Source organism: Podarcis vaucheri, assembly GCF_965113315.1.
Source record: "Podarcis vaucheri genome assembly, chromosome: 11".
Taxonomy (NCBI): Eukaryota; Metazoa; Chordata; class Lepidosauria; order Squamata; family Lacertidae; genus Podarcis; species Podarcis vaucheri.
This window is the reverse complement of record NC_138749.1, coordinates 7,931,134-7,958,926: the sequence shown is the minus strand read 5'-3', so window position 1 is coordinate 7,958,926 and position 27,793 is coordinate 7,931,134. Positions and strand designations below refer to the sequence as shown.

General features: G+C 45.5%; 1 protein-coding gene across 2 annotated transcripts in view; it reads left to right on the top strand.

Annotated features, from left to right (window-relative positions):
- Positions 1-461: 461 nt before the first annotated feature.
- Positions 462-27,793, top strand: part of RIT2 (Ras like without CAAX 2) — a 263,520-nt gene continuing 236,188 nt past the window's right edge. For both annotated transcript variants that reach the window (XM_082242260.1, XM_082242259.1), the window contains exon 1: positions 462-718. In XM_082242260.1, coding sequence (XP_082098386.1) covers positions 466-718 — 253 coding nt within the window. In that variant the 5' untranslated portion in view covers positions 462-465. The remainder of the gene's footprint in view (positions 719-27,793) is intronic.

The window sequence follows — 27,793 nt, the reverse complement described above, 5'->3', positions numbered from 1 at the left end:
CACTGGTATTATGTGGATTAGTTCCTTGCACTGCTCTGAATTCTGCTCCCTGCTTATTTACACTCCCTGGTATAAATAAGAACTACCCTTCTATTTATGCAGCCTTGCCTTCTGGTATGTAAGAGTGTTAAATCCAGGGTCCCTGATTATCTAGGGGGTTCTTTGCTGAGCTGTCACCTTGCTTCAGGCTTGGAGCAACCCTTTGGTTGTGAAAACAAATCCGATCTCAACGTTGCTGAAGGAAGCTTGTTCTTACAGCAGAACGGATAACCAAGACAAGTCCTATAAACCTCATAAAGGTGCTTGGTTGGTGAGCAATAGGCAGCTTTGCATGTCCGGGAAGAGGACAGTGAAAGAAAAGCGATACACAGAAGGGAGGGAAGTATGTGAGAAAGGGGGGGGGGTGACGAGCTGGATTTTTATTGGAAGCTCTTAAACTGGTTGCTATGAGACCTTCTGCAGCTGATGCAGGCACCGCAGCCAGCGAGAGAGACTGCTAAACTGTACCTCTCGTGTCTCTCTCACTCTCTTCCCCTCCCCAATTGCTTGCATAGTTGTTTGAAAGAGAGCATCTGCCACTTCTGTGTGACCCCCCCTCCCGTTCCCCAGAAGAAGATGGAGACTGAACGTGAAATTCCCAATTCCTCCAACAGTTCTCCAGGAGACTCCAGGGAGTACAAGGTGGTGATGTTGGGATCAGGTGGAGTAGGCAAGAGTGGTAAGTTTCTGCTGTTGCTTTTGGGTGGGCTAGGGTATGTGTTGAAGGGCAGTGTTTGAGATGAACATGGATGTATGGATAGGGGGAGGGCACATTTAATAGCGTCGGAAATCCTGCTCTCCATCGATCCGTAATTTGGATTAGAGAGTCGGTTTCTGTTGGTTGTAATAATAATAATAAAATGATTTTGAATGACTTTATTCATTGAGCCAAGGGCTGGTTTGCCAAGAATTTACTATTGTCAAAGTCTTGTACTGATTGTGGAAAGAGAGAGGGGAATAGGAGCTGTGTCAAACCACAAATGCACAACTCATATTGAGTCCAATGGATGTGATAGCCCTTTGGATGTTTTGAGTGTGGGCCTGATGAACCTGAAACCCGGTGTCTGCAGAGTTTCAGATGCTACATGCTATAATGGGATAGTAGGAATTGGCCTATATATTTCCCCTTCAACTTTCCATCCTAGAGTTGTGCAAGGGAGCCCACCCATGGCCGATGAAAATGCCAGCTCAGCAGTGACAAAGTGAATGGGATGCTTGCGGCTAACTTTCCCCAACTTTTCCTTTTGACTTCTTTATGGCTTACCATTAGACCTTGGCTCATAATACAGTCACCTCTTGCCTGCAAAGTTATTAGGATGTAACTCTGATATTCTCCTTCTCCCTCTGGACAAGAAGTTTGTTGGTATCGGACATATTATAATGCCCTGGAGAGAGAGAGATGCTGTTGTTCAGTGGCTGCGGTATCCTCCGAATGAGCTGTTACTTAGGTCTGGTGTTTGTCTTTTGCCAGAGATTGTAACCTTTTGATTTATCTTTGCTGACACTTAACATCCTCTAATCTTAAAGCTACTTTGCTGAGCACGCAGAGTCTGTCTTGGCACTTGCTTTCTGGGATGATGTACCTGCCTCTGAAACATGCCTATAATTACATCTGCTAAACCCCGTACACTCTATTAAGGCTCAGGACTACTAGACTGAACAAACAGCTGAATCAAGCTGTACATATTTTGTATATGAACTGTGCTTTCCTTTTGTTAAAAAAAAAAACCCACCTTGACAACACAAGGTGTGAAAAGCAGCTACATTTTATTGACCTGCTTAGAATCTCTCAGAGTTTCAGGGTGGTGAGCAATCTATAAAGGGGAACTGAGCAAACAAATGGGGAGGGGATTTTCTCTCCTCCACCTTGATGCCCTTATGTCTGACACAATATTAGAGAACATCTGGACTTTGCAACCTGTACATTTTACACGTGGAAGGGATTTAGAGGGTTCTATGCAGCCCAGGCGTCTGTAGGAATATTAATTGTGATGTTGGTGAAAGTTTGTCACATGCCTCTAAGTTGCCGCTGAACTTAAGGTAAAGGTAAAGGAACCCCTGACCATTAGGTCCAGTCGTGACTGACTCTGGGATTGTGGCATTCATCTCGCTTTATTAGCTGAGGGAGCCGGTGTACAGCTTCCGGGTCATGTGGCCAGCATGACTAAGCCGCTTCTGGCGAACAGAGCAGCACACGGAAACGCCATTTACCTTCCCGCCAGAGCGGTACCTATTTATCTACTTGCACTTTGACATGCTTTTGAACTGCTAGGTTGTCAGGAGCTGGGACTGAGCAATGGGAGCTCACACTGTCACGGGGATTCGAACCACCGACCTTCTGATTGGCAAGTCCTAGGATCTGTGGTTTAACCCACAGTGCCACCCACGTCCCACCGCAGCTGAACTTAGTTTAAGATAAAAAATAAAAAGTGAATTTGGAGGGTGCTGCTCAGGTGAAATATCCAACAGTACAGAACATCTGCCCTTTGAGGGAAGGAGAAAATGTCCAGATATTTTTTGTTTAGAAGGGCAGACTGTAACTTAAGAGGGAATGTGCTAGATATTTAAAAAGTTTAACATATATATGCACATTCTAAAGTGGATAGAGAGAATGTTCTCTCCCCTTTTTAACACCAAGGCTGAAATCCTATGCACATTTTCACCAGGACACAATTAGGCTTACTTCCTAGAAGATTTCATTTCATGGGGGGAGTCACTCAGTGAAACTGGTCAGCAGCAGATCTTGACAACAGAAGATACAGTGGGTGTTAAATGAACAGAGGATGGTGGAAGGATGTGACAGAACATCTACAGTTTGCATACAGAAGGTCTCAGGGTTCAGTCCCCAGAACCTTCAGGGAGGACTGAGACAGCCCCTTGCCTAAAATTCTGGAGAACCAATGGAAATCAGTATAGACAATTCTGAGCTAGCTGGTCCCATGGTTTGACTCAATGTAAGTTTCACATTTTGCTAGAATTCACATGGTACGGTGAGAGCTACTAGTTTAGTTGGCTTAAGAGGGATAAGCTAACTTCATGGTATGGCACTGTGTTTCAATGTCTAGTTATGATTCCTGAATTTTATGAGGTTGGATTAGGTGTCCCTTGGAATCCCTTTGAACTCTATAATTCTATGAGTCTATGACTATCAGTCATGATGGTCAAGGGGAAAGCTGCAGTTGCTGAAGGACTGCAGTGCAGGGAAAGGTACTAATTTTCAAAACCTGTTTCAGGGCTTTCCAGAAGAATCTGTCTTTCCTCTGCAGGAAAAGCCACTTCCGACCTCGGGAGGAGGTGGTGTCGAGGGCTTCACACCCCCAACACACACGCAGAGGCTGGCTTTCAGTCTCCGTGCGATCAGGGGAATCCTCGGGGCCACGTCATCCCCTAAGCCAGCCAATCGGCTGGCTCGCGGGGTTGTGGAGTGCCTCACTTAAGGCAAGCACGGCCCCAGGATCTCCCTCTTTTGACCGCTCAGCTGCTGAGGTTTCCCACCCACCCTTCAGGGTTCCCCTTTTGACCTTGCTATGGACCTCAGTTGGTCGCCGTTAAGGGGCCTGGTAGGAATTTTTTCCACTTGGCAAATTGGCACTGGCCACTGGGTTTTTTTCGCCTACCTCATAGCAAATCACCACAACTCCTTTGGTTTTGGAGGTTAGGCATTGGTAGGGATATTTTTATGTAGATGTGTTGGGGGGGGAGGAGCGCCATCACCTCCTCCAAATATTGAAGGGTAGTCCGGTAAAGGATTCCAGGGGGTGTGGCCTCATCCGAAGCCTATGGAGGCCAGGGCGTTAAGCGCCCCCCCGAGCGGTGACCCCGGGGGAGTTCCTAGTTGATGTGCATCAGCAGGTCTCCCCCTGCTGGTGTTAACCCTTCCCGGTCGTCAAGCAAACAGGCTGAAGCCGGATAGTCGGATAGGACCAATGCCTAAGCCAGTACCGCTCTTTACCTGTAACCAATAAAGTTGTGGCCAATTTTAGCGCATTAACCTAAATAATGGTGTCACGTGTCTTTATTTCTACTGGTGGGAGGCGGGAACCCTTTTTGTCCTGTCCCAGCAGGGATCTTCTTTGGTCCTTATCTCTAGGAATCTCAAGTAAGAGTTAAATGGCTTTGCATAGGGAGATGGAGGGTTGACACAAGGAAGGAGGTGGGTGGGAAGAAGTGACAAAAGAGCTGCCATTGGCCCATGCACTCTGTTCAATTTGAGAAAGATAGCATCAGTTCCAAGTTCTTGCAGAAACACAGGGCCCATTCTAAGCAATGTGCTCAAAGAGGCTTTCCATCTGCTAGGTTTGCACTATGTAGGACTGTGCTTGAAGTTTTGCCTGAAGTGCAATCCTAAAAGGATTGCTAGCTAGGTGATGGGGAAGGAATTCAAGTCAATACACTTTTAAAGCCAAGTCTATCAAATTTGCACTTCATGGAAGCAATATGCAAAATGAATCAGAGCTCTCCTTTGAAATTTTCACTTCTCTAAATTTTGTCACGCCGATTCTCCACCCAAACAATGTTTACAAAATGCCACATATGAAAAGCCTTCGGATACTACTTTAATAATCATGGCTCTCCTCAACAAATCCTGAGAGCTGTAGTTTGTTAAATAAGGTGGGTCCTAAAAATGTATGTTACCTGTATATCTGAAGGAGTGTCTCCACCCGCATCGTTCTGCCCAGTTGCTGAGGTCCAGCGCCAAGGGCCTTCTGGCGGTTCCCTCACTGTGAGAAGCAAAGCTACAGGGAACCAGGCAGAGGGCATTCTTGGTAGTGGCGCCCACCCTGTGGAACGCCCTCCCATCAGATATCAAAGAGATAAACAACTACCTGATATCTGAAGGCAGCCTGTTCAGGGAAGTTTTTAATGTGTGACTTTTTAATGTATTTTTAATCTTTGTTGGAAGCCGCCCAGAGTGGCTGGGGAAACCCAGCCAGATGGGTGGGCTACAGATAATAAATGATGGTGATGCTGGTGCAATAGCATTCAAACAAAATGGTTCCTCAATCAAGTTGGGCTCAACTTATGTTCTTCTTATAAAATCATAGAATTATGGGGTTGAAAGGGATCCAAAGGGTAATGCTTATCACACAGAAACTGTACTCAGATTGTTGTGGCACATGGTGACCTGAATGACAGACCCTGATCAGGGTGGGTGCTGTTATGGACTGAAGTTCTCACCCTGGGCCAGCAGGGGGATACTGTAGATAGTTTTCACTCAGGTCCACATATGCAAATAGGGGGTTGAAAGTGACGTTCAGTGATTGGATAGTTACAGAAAATGGTTACAGTTGCGTTGTAGTGGAGCTCTATATAAGCAGGCTAGCTGAACCCTTCAGTTCAGTTCTGTTCTGGCCTGTGAATAAACAAGAGCTGTTTGAAGAATCACTGTGTCATCTGATATGTTCACCCACAACTTAACAGGTGCTGTGTCTTGTGGTGTGTGGATCTCCCACCAGCCCCTTCCAACATTATGATTCCACCAGACAAAGGGAAGACATGCAAAGCAGAGAGGAGTGCTTTGGCCCAAGAGGAAAAACTCACACATCTGCCAGGGAGCCAGCTGCCCCATTTCCAAAACAGCCCGTCTGTGCAAAGCCCAAACAGCTTCCTTTTACTACCCTCTTATTTAGACGCGAAACAAGCGATACACAAAATATATTTAAAGGACCCTGCATCCCAGTCTTTAAATTTGTTATGCTAATTACGCTAATAACTATAATTAATTACAATGCACTCCGCTCAGTGTTTGCAGTAATTAGCCATGAGGGCTGCACAAAGCATTGGGCTAAGCATTCTAAAAGGAAGGAGCTCTAAACAAGCCAGAGTGAACTGACATCTCGCTCCTGAGTTAACTGGAATTACTAGATGACTCACAGTGGGATGGAATGCGCAGGGTGCCATACTATATGAAGAGGTGGGCAAAGCCTCATAGGCCCTGGAAAGAACCATCTGGTTTTAGTTTAATGACAAGGATGAGTGGCAGCTCCCCAATGCCTCAGTGTGGGATCAAACCATTGTAGAGTTGGAAGGACCATCTAATCTAAGGTTACCAGATGTTTTTCAATGAATCCAGGGACTAAATAAATACTACACGTTCGGGACGTTGATGCTGCAGCGATGGTGGTGGCAGAGGGGTAGCAGCAGCCGCCTTGACCTCAAATACCATGTTTCCCCTTCCTCTGAGGCTTCTGTCTCCTTTCTCCATGAGCTTGGGCAGCCCCAGAGTTGTTGGTTCTTCAGTGGTGGTGGTGGTGGGGAAGCGGTGCGCGGTGGGTCAGGCATGGAAGGTGGAGAAGGAGGGCCGAAAGCAGTGGCGGTGGTGAGGCTCAGGCAGCGCGATGCCTCCCTTCCCATCAGAGCAGCCCCAATCCCATTCCTACTTGCGTGCAAGCAGGAGGGCGTGGGGATCCCTCAGCTGGGAATGGAGGCTTCCCGTTGCCTAACTGAGAGATTCCTGTCCCCTCCTGCTTGCACACAAGCTCTGATAGGCAGCGTGAAGCCTCCCTTCACAATTGAGAGATCCCTGCCGTGCTCCTGCTTACACACAAGTAGGAGTTGGGAGGCTGCTTTGATAGGCAGCACGAAGCCTCCTGTGCTGGCCCCGGGGGTAAGGTACCGTGAGTGTAGCAGAGTCCACACGAAGAGGGGCGAGGTCCGATGCAGGGAGCCGGGCGGGGAACAGGAACGCTGGAACAGAAGGCTGAGCAGGTAACAGGAACGCCGGATGGTCGGGAACAGGAGGCCGAGCAGGGAACAGGAGTACTGGATAGTCAGGAACAGGAAGCCGAGCAGGGGACAGGCGTACCGGATAGTCAGGAACAGGAGGCCGAGCAAGGATCAAGAACACAGGAAGGTCCGTAGCCAACAACGACGTTGCTCCCGCAACCTGGGGCCGGCCTGACTGGGCTTTTATCCTCTACTAAGGTCAGGGGCGGTCCCGACCCCCAGGAGCCCCGCCTCCTCTGGCCTTAAGGCGAGCACTCCTCCTGGGGGCAACCAGTTCCCTTCGCCTCTCTGCCCTAAGCCTCTGCAGATCAGGAGAGACCGAAGGGTTACTGGGCCCTGGAGGAGGCTCACCTGTGGCCACTGAGTCATCAAGCCCCTCTGGGGCCAGAAGGGCTTCACCTGGGGCCAGCTCCTGATGCACTGCCACAGGTGCAGGCTCCTCAGCATCTAGGCCTTGCCCCAGTTCAGCCGGCCCTGGAGGCGGGGACTCCTGTGCAGGCTGGGATTCCTCTGTTTCATCCTCCGAATCGGAATCCCAGGCCATCACACCTCCCTTCACAGCTTGGTTGCTGGGGTCAGGGAAGGTGGAGGCAGCCCAGAAGCTCCATCTTTGAGCCCCTGCACCGCCATCATATGGGGACTTCCGAGCAGCTCCTGAAGCCAGCCAGAGCCAACTGCTCCAGGCTGCTGAGACTACCGCTGCTGCGTTTCCTGGGGACATTAGATGAAATCCGGGGACATTCTGGGGATGGAATTTGTCCAGGGACTTATTCGCAAATCCGGGCACTGCCCCTGGGAAATGGGGGTGTCTGGTAAGCCTAATCTAGTCCATCCCCCTGCAGTGCAGTCAGTGAAATTGATGCTGTCCTAACAACAGTGTTATGGTGAATGGGATACAACAGGGCTGGGTGGACATTCAGCCTGGAAGTCAAATGTGGCCCTTCAGAATCTCTATCAGGCCCTCAAGACTCTCCCTCCCTCTCAGTGTCCTTCTCCACAGGCTATGCCTCCTCCTTAGCCTTGCACCACCCTCAAGCAGTTTTTCCTTTGTGGATTGTGCAGTTGTCGTTATTTGGATCTATATCCTGCCTTTCCTCCTGAAGGAGCCCAGGGCAGCAGAAGAAAACAAGCTTAAAAAGCATTCTATAAACAGTTTAAACAACCTAAAAATAGTTGTGGTTAAAAACAAGTATTCGGTAATCTCAGGATTGCTCGGAACAGTGTTCTTCAGCCATCACATGCCTGGGTACACAGGACTGTGTTCAAGGTGCTCCTAAAAGACAATAATGATGAAGACAGGCACACCTCACCAGGAAGGGCAGTCCACAAACTGGGAGCTGCCACTGAAAAGGCCCTGTTGAGGGTCAATGCCAACCAGGAGGTCCCCATGGAACCACCACCAAGAAAGTCTCACCTGCTGATCATAGTTTCAGATGCCTGATACTTTGAGAGATGCTCTTTTAGGTATTTGGGCCCCAAGCCAAGGGTTTGGGAGTTCATATGCTAGTACCAGCTCCTTGAATTGGGTTCAGTACCTCACTGGCAACCAGTGCAGGTCTTTCAGAACCAGTGTCATTGGGAATGTTTTCATGTGCTGAGTTTTTTCATATTTTTTTTACCAGCTCTGGTTCTTTTATTCCTGGTTCAGACTTCACTATTTCATATAAAAGCTCCCCCCCTATAAGTTTTACCTGGACTGATTTTGTGATTCTGTATCTGGGACACCAGATCAATATGTAGCAATGTGCACCAAAGACCACAGGATTCCTGATTCCTCGCATTTCACACTGGATTGTTAGCTCTGTTCTTCTCTCAAATGAAAAGACCATGGGGTTGGGACAGCTGGGATAATGTAGTGAGCTTTAACTAGAGAGATCAAGGTGAGCTACTGCAGGATTCAACAATGGTTGAATTGTAACTGATTTGAATCTTGCACATCATTCTTCTGAATACTGTTCAGTTTAAAAGTTAAGCTGCATATTCATATTCTATTTTGTTTTTCCACTCAATCCTTATTTGCATATACCATTTCTGATTTCTTTCTTTCCCGAGATTTATTCATGCATAATGTGCTGTTGATTTCCCCCCTTTGATTTCATTACGCTCCAATCTTTCACAAACTGTGATGTGTTCATTGGCCTTCTGCTGGTGTCTTTAAAAAGAAAATTCCTAATAGATTTTGGCTTCTCACTTCCTGTCTGGGCACCACCCTCTTGCGAATTGGAGCAATTTAAGAGCCTCATTTTTAGGCTGAATTATGCTGAATGTCCTGTTGCACCTACTTGTATTTGTTTAAAACAGCCTTGGGGAATCTTTGGCTCTCTGTGTGCTGTTGGACTCTGTTGGATCACTGAGACCATCTGCAGGAATGCCTCTGGTCATTTCCCGAAATGGTGAGGCTCATTCAACAACCATGAGAAACTGAAACTTTAGTGCCATTGGTCCAGTCCTGTGGAACAGCCTGCCAATAGACTCAGTGGAGGTGCACTGTGCCAGCTTTTAACAACCCGCTGGAAACTTTCCTATTCTGCCAGACCTATGTAGGCAATTAAGAGTACATCTTTCCACAATGCTTTACTGATCTCAGTTTTAACTTTTTAAAAACTTTTTGTGCTTTTACTGTATGGCTGTAATTCATTTCTACTGTTGCAAACTGCTTTGATATACTTTTGTGATATTGTTGTTGTTGTGTAGTCGTTTAGTCGTGTCCGACTCTTCATGACCCCCTGGACCAGAGCACGCCAGGCACTCCTGTCTTCCACTGCCTCCTGCAGTTTGGTCAAACTCATGTTGACAGCTTCGAGAACACTTTCCAACCATCTCGTCCTCTGTCGTCCCCTTCTCCTTGTGTCCTCCATCTTTCTCAGCATGAGGGTCTTTTCCAGGGAGTCTTCTCTTCTCATGAGGTGGCCAAAGTATTGGAGCCTCAGCTTCATGATCTGTCCTTCCAGTGAACACTCAGGGCTGATTTCCTTAAGAATAGATAGGTTTGATCTTCTTGCAGTCCATGGGACTCTCAAGGGTCTCCTCCAGCACCATAATTCAAAAGCATAAATTCTTTGGCGGTCAGCCTTCTTTATGGTCCAGCTCTCACTTCCATACATTTTGTGATATAGCGGCACACAAACATTTTTATATAAAGCAGGGTTGCCATATCTTGAAGAGCAAAAAAGAGGACAGCCTGAACTGCTGCCAGCCAGAGCCGGACAGAGAGGCATGCAGGTAGAGGCACATGGGGCCACTGCCACCACACTTGCACACCTCTTTCCCCAGTTTAGGCTGGCAGCATCTGCGGCATGCAGAGCACCCGTGTGCTTCTTTCCTGGCTCGGGTTGGCAGTGGCTGTGGCATACAGAGCTGCCCACGCCTGAGCTACGTGCACCTGAGCCCAAGCCGAAAATCAACCAATCAAACAAACAAACAAACAAATAACCCCCTCAAAAAAATAGACATTTCCTCTAAAATGTAAAAAAAAATGCCTGCAATGGGCCTGTCGGTCCCCCAAAAGAGGACATGTCCAGGATTTCCAAGACATATGGCAACGCTATTATACAAAAAGCCAACCAAACAAACAGATAATATAATAAAACTATCAGTCGCAACCAGCATGCCTAGTGGTCAGGGATGATGGGAGATGAAGTCCTACAGCACCCGGATGTCCATAGTTCCCCCAACTCTGGCTTAAAACCTTTTAAACATTGGAAGATCCTATGAACAAATAAGCAGAGCAGCTTCCATCCCTGGGAGGAAAAAGCCTTCGCTCAACTTGAAGCCATTTATCATCTTTCTGTCAGGCTCAAAATGCATTCATGTTTTTGCATTAACATTTATTTTTACAAATCTGGACAGAACTGCTGGTCAGAATTCTTTCCGCCTCGGGGGCGACACAAACATAAAGCCTTTCATTATTTCGTCAGCATCTGTGATTCGCCTGCCAGAGGCGACTGGGATTCAATTATGTTTCCCATGTGTACATTTAATGGGTTCCCTTGTGTAAGTCAAATACCAACGGGTTGTTGAGAGAACGTGGCATGAAGGTTTCCCCCTTCAGAACTGGGGGGTTGCGGGGGGGAGGCACATAGATGGTGACAAATTGGACGAGGGTCAGAGGAGAGCAACAAAATATTATTAAAGGCCCAGAGTTTCTGATTTATGAGGATGGGATTAAAGGGGCTGTACATGCGCAGCTTCGACAAACAATAGACCCCGGATTCTTTGGTATTAACTAACAGCATTCTTTCAATTTGTGTTAATGTGATGGGGAATTAGGCTAGGGGTCTTGACAGCCCTTGCAATTTGTAAGACTTTAAGGGAGCATAGGCATTAACAAGGGAGCCTCCAAAGTGAGAGAGGAGGGGCTGCAACCAGTGGGGATAATGGAATGAAATGATTGAATTAAAACCAAGGGACATTTTGGTTGAATATTTAATTTGGCTATGGGGCGCTCGCTTGATGTGCCTTTTGAGGGAGGGCATTTATCAGCAAACATTTGCTCGCAGAAAGATTGATTGGCCCATGGAACCATCTCCCTGGTGAGCAGCTTTGTAGAAACTCGCAGCACGTTTGAAGTGAGCTGGAGACAATGAGCGGGGCTCTCAGCATTTCAAACATTCTCACGTTGCCCAGGGGAAGGGTGGATCGGACAACTTCCATTGTGATTTGTTCTATTCTAAGCCCACATTTAAAACACAGTGATATCACTTTAAATCAGGCTTCTTCAACCTTGGCCCTCCAGATGTTTACAGACTACAATTCCCATCATCCTCAACCACTGGTCCTGCTAGCTAGGGATCATGGGAGTTGTAGGCCAAAAACATCTGGAGGGCCGAGGTTGAGGAAGCCTGCTTTAAATAGTCAAGGCTCCTCCCAATGAATTCTGGGAGCTGTTGTTCATTAAGAGTGCTGGCAAAACAAAAAAACACACTAGAACAGTTGATAAAAAATTACATTTTAAAAAGACCCTAAAATGAAATTTATTAACTCAGTTGTTTTTTCCAAAAAGAAAAAACCTCCTTCTCCTTCTCCTTTTCCTTCTCCTTCTCTTCCTCCTCCTTCTCCCATTCTTTCACCTTATCAAGGTGTCCAAATAATGCACCATCAATACATTTTAACAAACCACCCCAAACTCCAAGTGGTGTGATACTACAGGGTTCCCAGTACTTGCCCAGGATTTGGTTCCCTTGGAATGAAGGACAGCAGAGATTGTGGTAACTTTAGGATATATGGTTTATTTACACATATACGCAACCTGAGCCTAAGATGGAGGGTCTCAAGGCATTAACACCTGAAAAGGTCTTACTTCTATCATACTCACAGCCTAGGATTGCAGCAGAAACCAAGCCTAGCTTTTCAGAGCTTATCCACACTCACCTTCCCTCTGCTCTTTGCAAGCGCAGGTCCACACTTTAACATTCTGTGTCTGAGTGCCCTGGTTGTTGTTCCAGAACTTTCCCTATGAAAGCCCACTCTTGGAAGCTGAAGTGCAAACAAACAACAACCCAGGTTTTCCACAAATTGCTGTTTGCTCTTATTCAGCTTTAGAGAGTGAGTTTTCATGAGGAAAGCTCTGGAGGAGGCAACAAAACAAAATGAAATGAAAAAGGAATTTGGACACAGAATTCTAAATAAGCCCTCGGCTTATAACCTGATCTCAGCTCAGATCACCCACAACTATTCTTCAGAGAATAGTCTCACCTTACATCACTACCCACAACTACCTTTGATGTACCAGCCAGGAGTGGTGATGATTCACAGCCATTGCCCTAGACAAAGAGTTGCTGATTGAGGTGCTTAAGTGGGAAGCTATGAGCATTAACTTGCAGTTGCCCAGTTGGCAATGGGACCTTCCATCAGGTTCTAACTCAGCGGTTCTCAACCTGTGGGTACCCAGGCATTGTTGGACTACAACTCCCATCATCCCTGAGCTCTGGCCTTGCTAGCTAGGGGTGAGGGGAGTTGTAGTTCAACAACATCTGGGGACCCACAGGTTGAGAAAGGCTGTTCTAACCCTTCCTGGATACAAGACTCCAAGAATTAGAAGGGGCACAGGGCATCATGCAAACAGACCACCCCCAAACTCACAAGATTCTCCTGTATTTCTAAGCTGCATGCTCATCCTTTTGGATTCCATTCCTCACTTCAGTTTCACCACCATTTGCTTCCCGGTCAGCCCATTTAGGAAAGGATTAGGACAGATGGGCAAAGTCATAGCAATCCAACAATTGTCATCACCACCAAGCAAAGGGCAGCTGCCATAAATGACAATTGTGGGAAGCACATTGCCAAATCAATAAGACAAGAAGCAAGAAGGCACAATTTCTGAACTTCAGCATCGTCACAACCCCAAACTAGGATGGGGATATGGTCATGAGAAGGTCTGAAGAGAGAATGGAAAGCTTATGTTGGCCCTTGGTGGGGGGAGTGGAATCGAGCCATCCACCGTAAGCAAACTCCTCCTATTAAAACAAGGCAGCAAAGACAGCAATAAAAATAAATGACCAGTGACTGTAATCTATCCGAGTAAGCTTTATATAAGTGCAAATTGCACCAAGCACATTTCCAACCTCTTAATGGGGAAAAAAATAGTTGTTGGAGCACCCTGATGGAACAAGCAAGAGTGAATTATAAAATGCAAAACCTCCAAGGCAACTACTTTCCCCTAGCAATATTTTCGTCCATATGAAAGTGCCCATTTTCCAAAGGGACGGATTCACGTTGTAATTTGAGCCCATGTCGGTCTGGTCACTTTCAATCTCATGTCCTGTGTTCATCCAGAAGTCAGATTTGCCCTGTTTCTGGATTAATCTGCATTTTTAATAATCTACACAGATGTTACCTTTAGAGTGTGTGTGTGTGTGTGTGTGTGTGTAGGGACACAGGTGCACAGGTGGCACTGTGGTCTAAACCACTGAGCCACTTGGGCTTGCTGATCAGAAGGTCGGCAGTTCAAATCCCCATGACGGGGTGAGTTCCCATTGCTCTGTCCCAGCTCCTGCCAACCTAGCAGTTCGAAAGCATGCCAGTACAAGTAGATAAATAGGTACTGCTGTGGCGGGAAAGTAAATGGCATTTCCGTGTGCTCTGGTTTCTGTCACGGTGTTCCGTTGCACCAGAAGCGGTTTAGTCCTGCTGGCCACATGACCCGGAAGGCTGTCTGAGGACAAACAGCTGCTCCCTCGGCCTGAAAGTGAGATGAGTGCTGCAACCCCATAGTTGCCTTTGACTGGACTTAACCTTCCAGGGGACCTTTACCTTTTTATCTTGTGTCTGTATACAGTTCGCCAGATTCAGACGAAACCTGAACCAAATTGGGCCAGTTCAGGTGGATCTGGGCTCTAGCCCAATCATGTTGAGAAAAGTCCTTGATTGAAGGAGAAGCACACAACCTCTGCAAAGAGTAGCATGGGGCTGATTAGAAGATGGCTTTCATACAGCCCTTCACCAGGCTTGGGTTGCAGGTGTCTGATCCTAGAAGCCAACCTGAGCAGTATTTTGGCTCTCTGCTTACAAGTGAGCAGTGGGTTCAATCATACTGGCTGCAGAGGTCAGGTTTGCCAACATGCTCCCCACTCAGATTGGGACTAATTCAAAGTCCCAGATTAAGGCTTTGATCAGATTTGGGGAGGGGGTACACACAGGGAGGGAGGGATGGAGAGAGAGAGAGAGAGAGAGGGAGAGAGAGAGAGAGAGAGAGAGAGAGAGAGAGAGAGAGAGAGAGAGAGAGAGTGACTGCAGTCTTATAGTTCCCTGGGAGTAATTCTCCTTGGACTCTTTGTGTGGGGTGGGCAGTACTGAGATTTTTGTAGGATTTCACGAGATTCATTTCTAGACATAGTTTATCTCAAAGCACACATTTTAAAAGCAATTTTCAGAGGGTTTTTTGAGCTAATGACTACTTTAGGACATTTGAGAAATGCAAAAAAACCCCAATGTATAGCAACATTCTGAGCTACACGTTAAGGACTAAGGGTAGACTTGCCTAAAGAAAAATGTTTTCAGCAGGTCACAAAAAGAGTACAGAAAAATTGCCTTCCTGACTTCAATAGACAAGAGTGCAGGTGTTGCCACACTAACAAGTCTATTCCTTCAAAGAGTAGGATTAACATTATGTAGCACTAGTGGCATTATTATTTTCAATTATGCATCACTCTGTTTGAAACATCTCATAGCTATGCCAACTTTTTAAAACAACAACATTGAATGTACATATAAAAAAACACATTTCTTGAAAAGCACAGTTAAAACAATACACATCTTACAAAAAATTATATCCAATACAAATATCAAGTGGGATAAAACTCTCCACTTAGAAGGTGTGTTGAAAAAGGGACACAAGGACCATAATGGCAAGCCCCAGCCATCATGGTTAGTCGCCATTGATAGTCATCTCCTCCACACATTTGTCTAATCCTCTTTTCAAGTCAACTGGGTTGATGTCCATCATGGCCTCCTGTGGAAATGAGTTCCACAGTTCAACTCCGCCCCATGTAAAAAATTACTTTCTTTTACACATCCTGAATCTCCCAATATTCTGCTTTACTGGCAGCCCATGAGTTCTAGTGTTATGAAAGAAGGGTGGGTGGGGAGAACTCTCTCTCCATTTTCTCCATGCCATGATTTATTTATTTTTCAATTTTCTCATGTCTCTTATTTACCTTTTCTCTGAACGAAGAAGTCCCAACCTTTCTTCAATAGGAAGGTCTTCTCCCTCTATACAAGATTGGATCCAAAAGCTAACAGAATATGCCAAATTAGACGGTCTATCAGAAAAAAATAAAGAATAAATCAAAACAGGAATTTGTTTCAAAATGGGAGGTTTTCAAAGAATATTTAATATAGTAGTTTAAACTCTGTTGCAGCATTCAAGGAACTTCAGTAATAGTTGCAAGGCAGATATAAGAAGTAAGATATATTAAGAAAAAGTTATGATAAAAGTGTGTATTGGCAATAAGTAATGTGAAATCAAAATATGGAATAGATGGGAGATTGGGTCTTTAGTGTTAAGACCAATTTATGCTTTATCGTTTGTTAAGAAAATTCTGTGTCTATGGTTATTCCTGGGTGTAATTTGGTATTTGTGTTTTCTTTTTCTTTCTTTTCTTGCTGTATCAATAATAATAAAAAAGAAGGTCTTCAATAGGTGCTGGAAAGTCAGCAGAGAGACCACGTGTGTGATATGTTATAGCAGGAAGTTTTAATAAGTGCCACCAGACTAAAGGCCCAATTCTGATGTTGTAAAGAACAGATCTCTTGATAAGATAAAATCTGCAGGAAACACTGTACTGCACAGCACAGTGATTGGTTGCCTCAATAAGGGATGGTAAGATCTTTTTGACATCCCTAATAAACAGAGGTACACATTAATATAACATTATTGAGATATGAAACGAATGACTAGGTCAGGGTCACAATCGTCTGCCCTTCGGCTCAATGCTTCAGACACCTGTGGCTGAAAGAACCCATCACCCAAATGATGATGCGATAGGGAAGGATTCTTGGATTAATGCAAAGGGGATCCTGGAAGTTCAGTCCAGAGTTCAGCCAAACTGTCACGGACATATGTTATGCATAATTCATTTTTTTGACTTAGTGCCCATAAAGCATTGATGGGAGAAAAGAAAAGAAAAACCAGCTGGCAGTTCAGAGAGGAATGATTTCCACTTGCCTCCAAGCTTCACTTCTTTGCATGGGCCGTTCCTTTAAGGGCACAGGGAGGAAAACAAATTTATCAGAGCGATGCCAGGTGGAAAATACCACTTGTTTATGTTAGTGAGCTGTGTGCCGCTTGCCCGATTTTTCATATCCCATTTTTATCTTCTCCATAAACAACTTTAAGGGCATTGCTTGTTAATAAAAACATTTTATTAGGAATATGTGGGTTTTTCAAGGGCTCAGATTTGCAGACTCTTTATATAGGCTATGCATTTGCTTCCCGCGTTCATATCTTGCTTTAGATTCCACATCTTGAAAAAGACATGGAATACCAGTGAATACCATCCCCATGCCCTGCTTCAGGTTGTGCATCAAGAAGTGCATTTAGGAAATCAACCTCAAAAGTGTGGGCAAACCGGATGAATATACTGAGTCAGACCAATGGCCCATCTAGACTAGGCTTGCCCCCTCTGACTAGCCAGATGGGCAGGGTATAAATAATAATAATTATTTTTACCAGATCTGGGGTCTTCCTAGTTCTACTATATGGGCTTCATGCAGATCAGCCCAATCTGCCCTTTTCGAACCACTCTGCATAACACAGTTCAACCATCCACTGGTTTCTGCACTTCTGAAAGTTCTGGTGTGGATTTCAGCTAAAAAATGGGCATCCCCTTGATCTCTTGACCCAAGTCTCTGTTTTGAATTACTTCATTGTTTTAATGGGTCTGCTTTATTACATAGAATTATAGAACTGGAAGGGACACCAAGGGTCATCTAGTCCAACCGCCTGTCATGCAGGAATCATAGCCAAAGCATCCACAATAGATGACCATCCAACCTCTGCTTAAAAACTTCCAAGGGAGGCAGGGAGGGAGGGAGACCCTCCACTGTTGAACAGCTCTTACTGCATACTTTAATTGTGCCTTTTAATTTTTGTAACTTGAAGCCATTGGTTTGGGTCCTAGCCTCAGGAGCAGGAGAAAACAAACTTGCTCAATCTTCCTTTCGGATATCTGAAGATGGCTTTCATATCTCATCCCAGTCTCCTCTTTTCCTGGCCAAACATACCCAACTTTTTCCTGGCCAAACATACTCAACCGTTCCTTATAAGGCTTGGTTTCCAGACCTTTGATCATCCTGGTTGCCCTTTTCTGCACACATTTCAGCTTGTCAATATCCTTCTTAAATTGTGGCACCCAGAACTGGACACAGTACACCAGGCATGGTTTAACCAAGGCAGAATAGAGCAGTACTACTATTCATTTTATCTGGACACTATACTTTTGTTGAAGCTGAGGCTCCAATACTTTGGCCACCTCATGGGAAGAGAAGACTCCCTGGAAAAGACACTGATGTTGGGAAAGATGGAGGGCACAAGGAGAAGGGGACGGCAGAGGATGAGATGGCTGGACCGTGTTCTCGAAGCTACCAGCATGAGTTTGACCAAAGTGTGGGAGGCAGTGGAAGACAGGAGTGCCTGGCGTGCTCTGGTCCAGGGGGTCACGCAGAATCAGACACGACTAAACAACAACAACAATACTTTTGTTGATGCAGCCTAAAACAGCGTTAGCTTTTTCTTGCTCTACTGCATCTCATGGTTCACTCATGTGAAGCTTTTGGTCTGCTAAGACACCCAAATCATTTTCACACATACGTACTACCTGTACTGGCAAACCAGGTGTCCTCCATATTTTCTTTGTGCAGCTGCCTAAGTGTAAGGACCTTACACTTGTCCCCATTGAGATTGGTCTTGTTAGCTTAGGCCCAGTTCTCCAATCAAGCTGGTGGACACAAACAGACTGAAACACCCCACAGAAGGAGACTCAGAAACAATGTGCATCTCAAGAAGGAGACCCAGCAGGAATGCATGCAAGGGAAATGGAGGTAGCAGAAGGCTCATAAATGTTATCATAAACCAATTTCAGGCAGCACCTGCTCTTGTCTCCAGGATACTGGAGGAGTCTCTGAACTCCCAGGTGGCGCTTGCAAAATCTAGGAGGATTTTGGCCTGAGCTAGTATTGTGAGTCTCAGCACCTGGTTCTTTTTAATGAGTCATTAGACTAGGCCAGCATTACCCACCTGATCATACTTAAACAGGCATTAATCATTGTAGCCGCATTGATTTTGGTGAGGCTGTGCCTGTTGTTTCAGCTTAATATAAGAGCATGCAGAACATCGGTGGACCACGGCTCATTTATTTAAAAAGGATAAGCAACGCCAAGGCTTGAGCCTGCAACCTGGGGAGGCATATTTTATAACCTAAGTTTTAATGTGGTGTTCTCCTCCTAGAAATGGGAGAATCTGTCCATTTTGGTTTATCTCATGTTCCTGCTCTTAACTCCAGTTCTCTACATCACCAAATCTGTTAGGGATATTTTTTCATAACGAGTTGTCATGAAAATTCAGCAGCATTTTAATGCAACTGTCTCCTAACATACACATCTTTGAGTTTGGCCTGATATGCAGATTTTTGCAAAGCGTTTCCCACAAATGTTATGCTGTTTTCACTAAAATGTGCACTTTCCTCAGCTTGCGTTCAAAACTGGTGCAAATTTCAGGTGATACCTGTGTTTTATAGAACCACAGAACTGCAGAGTTTGAAGGGGCCTCAAGTGTCATCATCCAATCCCCTGCAATGCAGGAATCCCAGATAAAGAATCTCCAACAGATGATCATTCAACCTTTGTTTAGAAACATCCAACGAAGGAGAGTCTTTCCACTGTTGAACAGCAATGACTGTGAGAAAGTTCTTCCTAATGTTTACTCAGAATCTCCTTCCTTGTTATTTGAATGAATTGGTTGGTGTCCTGCCCTCTGGACCAGCCAACCTTGGGACAGTTCCAGCTTCCAAGTGACAATCTTTTATATAGTTGAAGATGGCTATCATTATCACCTCTCAGTTTTCTCTTCTCTGGGCCAAGCATACCCAACTCCTCAACCCTTCCTCATAAGGCTCGATAAATTTCTGTTTGCAAATTGTTTTGGAAAGTGGAAATTTGGTAGGTTTGCCTTTAAATCTGAACTGAAACAATTCCCCCCCATGTCAGCTGTTCTTCAGGGAAGTCTGTTTGCCTCCCAAGTTGGGCAGCCAACCTTTGGGATTCACCCCTTAGGCTGTGCCATTCGCAACCATGAGACCTATAGCAATTAGCCAGTCTTCTGTGGCTTCTATAGGTAAAGGTAAAAGGACCCCTGACCATTAGGTCCAGTCGTGGCCGACTCTGGGGTTGCGGTGCTCACCTCGCTTTATTGGCCAAGGGAGCCGGCGTACAGCTTCTGGGTCATGTGGCCAGCATGACTAAGCCGCCTCTGGAGAACCAGAGCAGCACACGGAAACGCCGTTTACCTTCCCGCTGGAGTGGTACCTATTTATCTACTTGCACTTTGATGTGCTTTCGAATTGCTAGGTTGGCAGGAGCAGGGACTGAGCAACGGGAGCTCGCCCTGTCGCGGGGATTCGAACCGCCAACCTTCTGATCGGCAAGTCCTAGGCTCTGTGGTTTAACTCACATAGAGACAAGTAGAAAAGGAGAAGCTTCACCTGCTGCTTTCTGCATATCAAATGTCTGCTAAAGGCACCAGCAAAGGCAGCCTGTTGTTGCTCGTTTTCAGAGCCACTTGGCAACCCTCTTTCCCAGCACTGTCAACATAATTAATGGCCACCCTCCTTAACATATCCATCAAGTTTATGTGGCTGGCTCCATTTATCTTGCAGAGCAAAGAATGCAAGGAGAAGAGCCCTGCTGGATCAGACACAAGGCTCCCCCTCCCCCAGGCCAGGATTCTGTTTCACAAAGTGGCCAACCAGATGTCCCTGGAAAGACTGCAAGCATGAGCATAAGGCTGAACGTCATCTCCTGCTGTACTAGCATTTGGGAGCTCACTGTCTCTGATCCTGGAGATAGCATGTAGCCTTTGATAGCCTCATTACCCAACAAGTTGTCTGATCCCTTGACAACTTCCAGTCATGTGCCTATGGGAACAGAGGCAGCCAGGTGCAGAAAGTGTCCAAGTGTCCCTATTTTCCAGGGACAGTCCCAGATTTACAGAAGCTATCACAACTTCTGATTTGATCCCAGAATGCCCCGCTTTTTCTTAGGACAACCCTATTTCCATTGGAGAAATATTGAAGTGTATGGTAGGATGTCCCTATTTTCATTGGTGAAATGTCAGAGCCAAGCAGGGGAAGAGAGCAAAGCCTCGTGATGCCCATCACCAGAGCAGCTTCAGCTGGTCAATATGGGCATAAGGTTAAGGGTCAACGCACAGCCATAACAAGCGCATGTCATAACTCCAGCAAAAGACCCTAAACCTCCCAGCAGTTTGTATATGAACATACATGAGTAATGGTGCTGCACATGTGAGTCCAAATATGCACATCGTAGCACAGCAAGACAAAGCAGAATTTTAGCTCCTGCTTTCATGGGGGAATATTTAGGGGAATATGGGGGAAGATTTCTGCCCAGTCTGAATTTGCAAAGAGTGGGTGTCGTCTCTCATGATGCCCAGGTGAAGGCTAGAACTGTACATCTTCATTTCTCGTTCCATTTCTGGGACTCTACTCTCCACTCCCTTGATTATTGTTTTTTTTTTGTTTAGTTATAGATGATATCTATGTTACTAGCATAGCCCCAGGCTGCCCTCCTAGGCAATGTATGAAGGAAAACATACCAAAGAGGAGCAAGGAGAGGTTAGGGAATATAGTTTGTGAGATGAAAAGAGTAACCAAAGGGGAAAAGATGGGAGGGTACTTCATGTTCACCATGCTGCCTCTCAGGGCTTAGCCACATTTACCTGTTGCTGCACTCTTTTCCTGCAACAGATCCACACTTTAAAGCTCTGTGTCCGAGTGCTCCTTCCCCTCTCCGGCTACATCATTCCATGGAAAACCCACTCTTTAAAGCTTAAGCACAACAAAAGGCAATTCACGTTTTTGACAGATTGCTGTTTGCTTCGGTTCAGCTTTAAAGAGCAGGTTTTCATGGGGAAAGCTCTGGACCAAAAAAGCTGGCATTCAGACACACAGCTTTAAAACATAGATCATGCCTGGAAAGCATAAAGGAAAGGTGAAGGTGGAGGAAATGTAAGCGTTCAGATTCCCTCCTAGGTAGATTTAATGCCTGACCCCTTTCTAATTCTTGGAATATCTAGGCTTGCCATTACTGGCTTGCTAATATACTTGTCCAGCTCAGTGTCAATAGAAAGGGTTCTAGTTATAGTGAAACCCACGTAGACAAAATCATCTGTTTATATGTGTACCTATACATATCTTTTACATACATATGTAAATAAACCATATATCCTAAAGACACCACAATCTCTGCTATGCCTCATTTCAAAGCAAACACAAACCATGGGTAAGCACCTTGAACCCCTGGAATCTCACACCACTTGGAGATTGGGGTGGCATGCAACAATACAAAACAACAACAACAATTTTATTATTTATACCCCATCCATATGGCTGGGTTTCCCCAGCCACTCTCGGAGACTTCCAACAAAATATTTAAAATACATTAAAACATCAGTCATAAAAAACTTCCCTAAAGAGGGCTGCCTTCAGATGTTTTCTAAAAGTCAGATAGTTGTTTATTTCCTTTGACATCTGGTGGGAGGGTGTTCCACAGGGCAGGTGCCACTACCGAAAAGGCCCTCTGCCTGGTTCCCCGTAGCTTTGCTTCTCGCAGTGAGGGAACTGCCAGAAGGCCTTCGGCGCTGGACCTCAGTGTCCGGGCTGAACGATGGGAGTGGAGACGCTCCTTCAGGTATACTGGGCTGAGGCAATTTAGGGCTTTACAGGTCAGCACCAACACTTTGAATTGTGCTCGGAAATGTAAGGTAAGGGGACCCCTGACCATTAGGTCCAGTCATGACCGACTCTGGGGTTGGGGCGCTCATCTCGTCTTGCTTTATTGGCCAAGGGAGACGGCATTTGTCCGCAGACAGATTCCGGGTCATGTGGCCAGCATGACCAAGCTGCTTCTGGCGAACCAGAGCAGTGCACGGAGACGCCGTTTACCTTCACGCTGGAGTGGTACCTATTTATCTACTTGCACTTTGATGTGCTTTTGAACTGCTAGGTTGGCAGGAGCTGGGACCGAGCAACGGGAGCTCACCCCATCATGGGGATTCAAACCGCCGACCTTCTGATCGGCAAGTCCTAGGCTTTGTGGTTTAACCCACAGCGCCACCTGTGTCCCATGTCAGAAATGTACTGGGAGTCAATATAGGTCTTGGCAGCCACTCCCATCTAGGCTTTTCAGCAATGCAGAGAATTTCTGGCAGTAATTGTGTCAATGGCCTGTTTCATTTCTCCATTCCACAGTGGAGCCAGGGCAGCCACAGGATCACAAGATCTGCCAAATGACACATCCTTCAGCGCATCCAGGAATCCTTTGGATTCTATAGGTCTCTGGAGGTGGGACATCTAAATGGCTCTGTCACACCTCCAGCAGGGAACTGGGTGTGCTGAATGTAACACACACAGCCCTTCCTCTGAGAGGTTATAAAACTAGCAGGATGGCTTCTTCATGAGAAGGTGCAGGAAGCCAGCATGGTCCTTGTGACTGGCTGAGCAACAGATTGATGTAGCCCCAATATTTCCTGTTGCAAAACTGGTTATGCAACAAAGCTTCTGCTAGTGCAACTGTTGCACTGGATTTCATATGGCACAACCATTATTCTCACCCTTATGCCCTTTTGCTATTGGTCAGAGTGCTGAACCAAGGATCACCCAGTGAAAGTTGGGTCAATGTCCTCAAATAAAGTATTCATTTACCTAAGAAATGCCTAATTTATTGGACTAAGATGTGGTGAGGGCCCCTAGTTTCATGGCTTTAAAGAGGGATCGAGACACATAATTGAAAAGAATAACCATAGCATCATGGGCTGGTGATCATCTAGTCTGACCCCTTGCAAATGCAGGAATATGCAGCTATCCCATATGGGTTCAAACCTTGGTGTTTTCAGTACTGCGCTCCTACCAACTGAGCTATCCAGAGGTCTATTGAAGATCATATGGGTGTGTGTAACTTATATGTCCAAAATCAATACGCCAGTGATTGCTAGCAATAAGGCAAGGCTATTGCCTCCATGCCGTGCTTGAGGGCTTCCTCAAGGGGCATATTCGTTATGATGAAAAATCTTAGCTCAGCGATAGAACACATGCTGTGAATGCAGACGTTTCAATCTCTGAAATCCACAGGCAGGGGTTTCATAAGACCCCTTATGAAACATTGGACAGCTGCTGTCAGACATTGCAGAAAACAAAAAAAAATTTCTTCCAGTAGCACCTTAAAGACCAACTAAGTTAGTTCTTGGTATGAGCTTTCGTGTGCATGCACACTTCTTCAGATACCAAACAGTGAGCTAGACACCATGATGAACTGACTCAGTTTCCTTTGGTTTCAATGTGTTAATATTGCATTGGTTTTGACTTTATTGCGATTCCCATAATGTGCTGTACACTGCTTTGTGGTTTCTAATTGAAGAGCAGTATTTAAATATTTTAAAAGAAATAATATATATAGCTGAGAAAGGGGATACCCCAGGCCGTTGCCTTGTGGCGAACCATCCCTGCTTTCAGAGTCATTGTGGCTACTCATGACTTTGCTGTAAACTTGAGACTACAGTCCATGGAAGCAATAGAGATTTTGTTTTCTCCCCATTTGGCTCCTGCAGCCTCAATCGCTCAGGGCATCCTCTTCCCTGGCACCGCCACTTGCAAAGGAGGTTGACTTCAGGGGAATCTCTCTGCCTTGCAATGTGGGGGATTTACTAGCTAATCACTGATTTATTTAATGAGAGCGGCGGTAAACAGCAGGACCATGTTTCATATAAATAACACAATCGATAATGGCTGCCCCTCTGCTCCTGCATCTAACTCATCCTTGTTAGAAATAAATTTGCTCTGTGTGAGCTGAGAGCAAATATTCCTTTTTAGCTGAGTTTATCCTGCCAGTAGGTGCGTGAATGCTTCTTGGCTTCTTTGTAGAGAATTAGAGGAGAGGGAGAGAATAGGGGGCACAGCTTCTGATGGAGCAAACTACTTAATTTCTTAGAAGAGGAATTAAACCTGATTGGGCTTAAGCCTAACTGGAAACCATACTAGTTGACTGTATTTTATTTCGATGATTTCCCCTTCCATTCCACCAAGGGTAGCCACTCTAGTTTGTGCAGGCAGAGGATGTGACCATGAAGAGGAAAGCTGAGAGTGAGAGCGAAAGTTATTGCAGGATGCGGGATGCGGGCAGAGGGTGGGGTGAGGTCAAGAAGAGGAGTTTGAGAAAAAGTTCCTGAGTAAGACTATACCTCAATGGTACAAAACATACATTGCATGAGAAGGTCCCAGTTTCAGCATCCCCAGTTAGGGCTGCGAGAGAACACTGCCTGAAATTCTGGAGAGGACATCTAGAATAAGAGAACAAGAAGAACATATTTTTAAAGAAATTGGAACAAGTTTATTGAATATATGGGAAATGATTGTGTACAGCTGAAAACGCTGGCAGCATTAATCATAGAATCATAGAATCATAGAGTTGGAAGAGACCACAAGGACCCTCGAGTCCAACCCCCTGCCAAGCAGGAAACACCATCAGAGCACTCCTGACATATGGTTGTCAAGCCTCTGCTTAAAGACCTCCAAAGAAGGAGACTCCACCACACTCCTTGGCAGCAAATTCCACTGTCGAACAGCTCTTACTGTCAGGAAGTTCTTCCCAATGTTTATCTTCCTAAGATAAATTCAACAGTGTAAACAAGTTTTGATGGACGCAAGAATGGAATACTGAATGGCATAGTCTATGTAAAATATGCGGGGGGGGACGCGGGTGGCGCTGTGGGTAAAACCTCAGTGCCTAGGATTGCCGGTCGCATGGTCGGCGGTTCAAATCCCCGTGGCGGGGTGAGCTCCCGTCATTCAGTCCCAGCTCCTGCCCACCTAGCAGTTCGAAAGCACCCTTAAAGTGGAAGTAGATAAATAGGTACCGCTTTATAGCGGGAAGGTAAACAGCATTTCCGTGTGCTGCGCTGGTGCAGGATTGCCAGAGCAGCTTCATCACGCTGGCCACATGACCCGGAAGTGTCCTTGGACAGCCCTGGCCCCCGGCCTCTTAAGCGAGATGGGCGCGCAACCCCAGAGTCGGTCACGACTGGCCCGTTCGGGCAGGGGTACCTTTACCTTTATGTAAAATATGCAGGGATTTATGATATGTAAAATGAACCATGGAAAGAGAAGAAGGGAAGTCTTTGATATATTAAGGATGTAAAATGAGTATTTTAAATTGTAAAACATATTTTTAATAATAATAATAATAATAATAATAATAATAATAATAATAATAATAAAAAATAATTCTGGAGAGCAGCTCCCAGCCAGTGTAGGCAAGACTGAGATGGGCCAAGCATCTGGCTCCATCCTAGTCAGCTTCCTATTTTTCCTATGTTTCCACTGATTATTTGGGGAAAGTGAATTGTGAGCATGATATTTGCTAAAAGAGAAATAGCCTGATCTCTACGAAGAGCGGTGTGGCCTTGGTTCTAAGTCATAAATTGGGGTGGGGGGTGGGGAGCTGCTGGTTCAAAATCACAGATAAAAGTGCCTGAAAACAAGAGAGCGGACTAGGACTCCAATGGGGCTTTTGAACACCCCCTCTCCCTCCCCCCCCCCCCACTATTAATGCAAGCCACAGAAATCAGGGAAAGAACTGCCAAGCTTACAATGTCTTGAGCAGAAGAAAGTAGTCTTGCCTGTGGCTGTTTTCCCAGTAGGGAAGCATCCTTCATGCCAGGTACTGAAGTTTCAGAATCCCACCTCTCAAAGTTACTTTTATATATATAAATAAAATCAATCCTCAGTTGAGCAGAAGGATTGGGGGGAGGGATGAAGAGTTTGATTTTGATTGCACTTTATTGCACATCCTGAAATACAACGTGACCTGCAACGACTGCTGCTCTTCAGACTTTGCACTTTACCGTATTTTGCAATGGTGTTCACCATCCCAATCAGAGCCTGCAAAAAATGTATATCCTAGTGGAAATGCACTAAATTGTGGGAGAGTGCTTACGAAAAATGTGCATATTATATACAAAAAAACATGCACACTGATGAGCTTTGTGAGGATTTTTTAAAATTGTAAACTGCTGCAGAAATGTGGAAAGCTGAATGTAAGGTTGGAAAAATGGGAAACTGAGGGATACTGTAATGGACAGGTTTTCCCAGACTTTGATTGGGGTGAGCTCTCTTCCCCTGTTTCCGCACAGCTTTCTTCCTTGTTGTTGTTTTCTGAATTATTGGTGGTTTCTTTGGGAGAGATTCAGAACTTAAGAGTAACATACAGTGGTACCTCGGGTTACATATGCTTCAGGTTACATATGCTTCAGGTTACACACTCCGCTAACCCAGAAATAGTGCTTCAGGTTAAGAACTTTGCTTCAAGCTAAGAACAGAAATCAGGCTCTGGTGACGTGGCGGCAGCAGGAGGCCCCATTAGTGGTGCTTCAGGTTAAGAACAGTTTCAGGTTAAGAACGGACCTCCAGAACGAATTAAGTACTTAACCCGAGGTACCACTGTACAACAAATTATCCAGTGAAAGTCTGATATTTGTCCACTTTTATTATTCTAATGTGGTTTCTAAGGAAGATCAATAATTACTTTTCTGGTATAACCCTACTTATGTTGCATCTAAGTATGTTTCATGGGAATGCCTGCCATTGCTTGCGAAGATTAAATAGACTTTCCATGCTCTTATAAGGGAGTGATTCTACTACTGAACAGCTAAGTTTTGATCACTCATGTCGTTTCAAGATCTCCTGAACCACCATCCATGTTTCACAACTCCCATTGCAAGAAGCCACAGATTCACTGTTGCAAATCAGCACCCCAACCAACCAACAGATTTGAGCATATTGTCATCACTGGCAAACCCTGTGACTATTCACTGCAGGAGAAAAATATGTGTGTTTGTTAGGCAGTAGGGTTGCTCCACTTGTGGCCTGCTTGTGAGCTTCCTAGAGGTATCTTATTGTGGGAATTTGGCTTGTCCTCTCATTATGGAGTATAAGGCTATCAGTGTCTATTAACAGGGATAGTCCGTTCCACCTTAAGTACAGGCATGATTGTTGTGTGTCTCATGCCTGTTTACACTCCAGCACAGCTTGCTGGGAACTTCTGTTTGTGTATGGCTTTTGCTTATGCCGCTTGCTTTGGATGAGATCGGACATGTTTTCCTTTTGTCCTGCTGCACATTGAATAAACTGCTTGTAAATATGCTCACATAGCCGTCTCCTGCCACTTCTGTTGTGTAGCGTTTACTCTGCTGAGTAGCGTGCTCCAGCTTCTGAAGCTCGAGTTGCTGATGCTGCACCAAGGACTG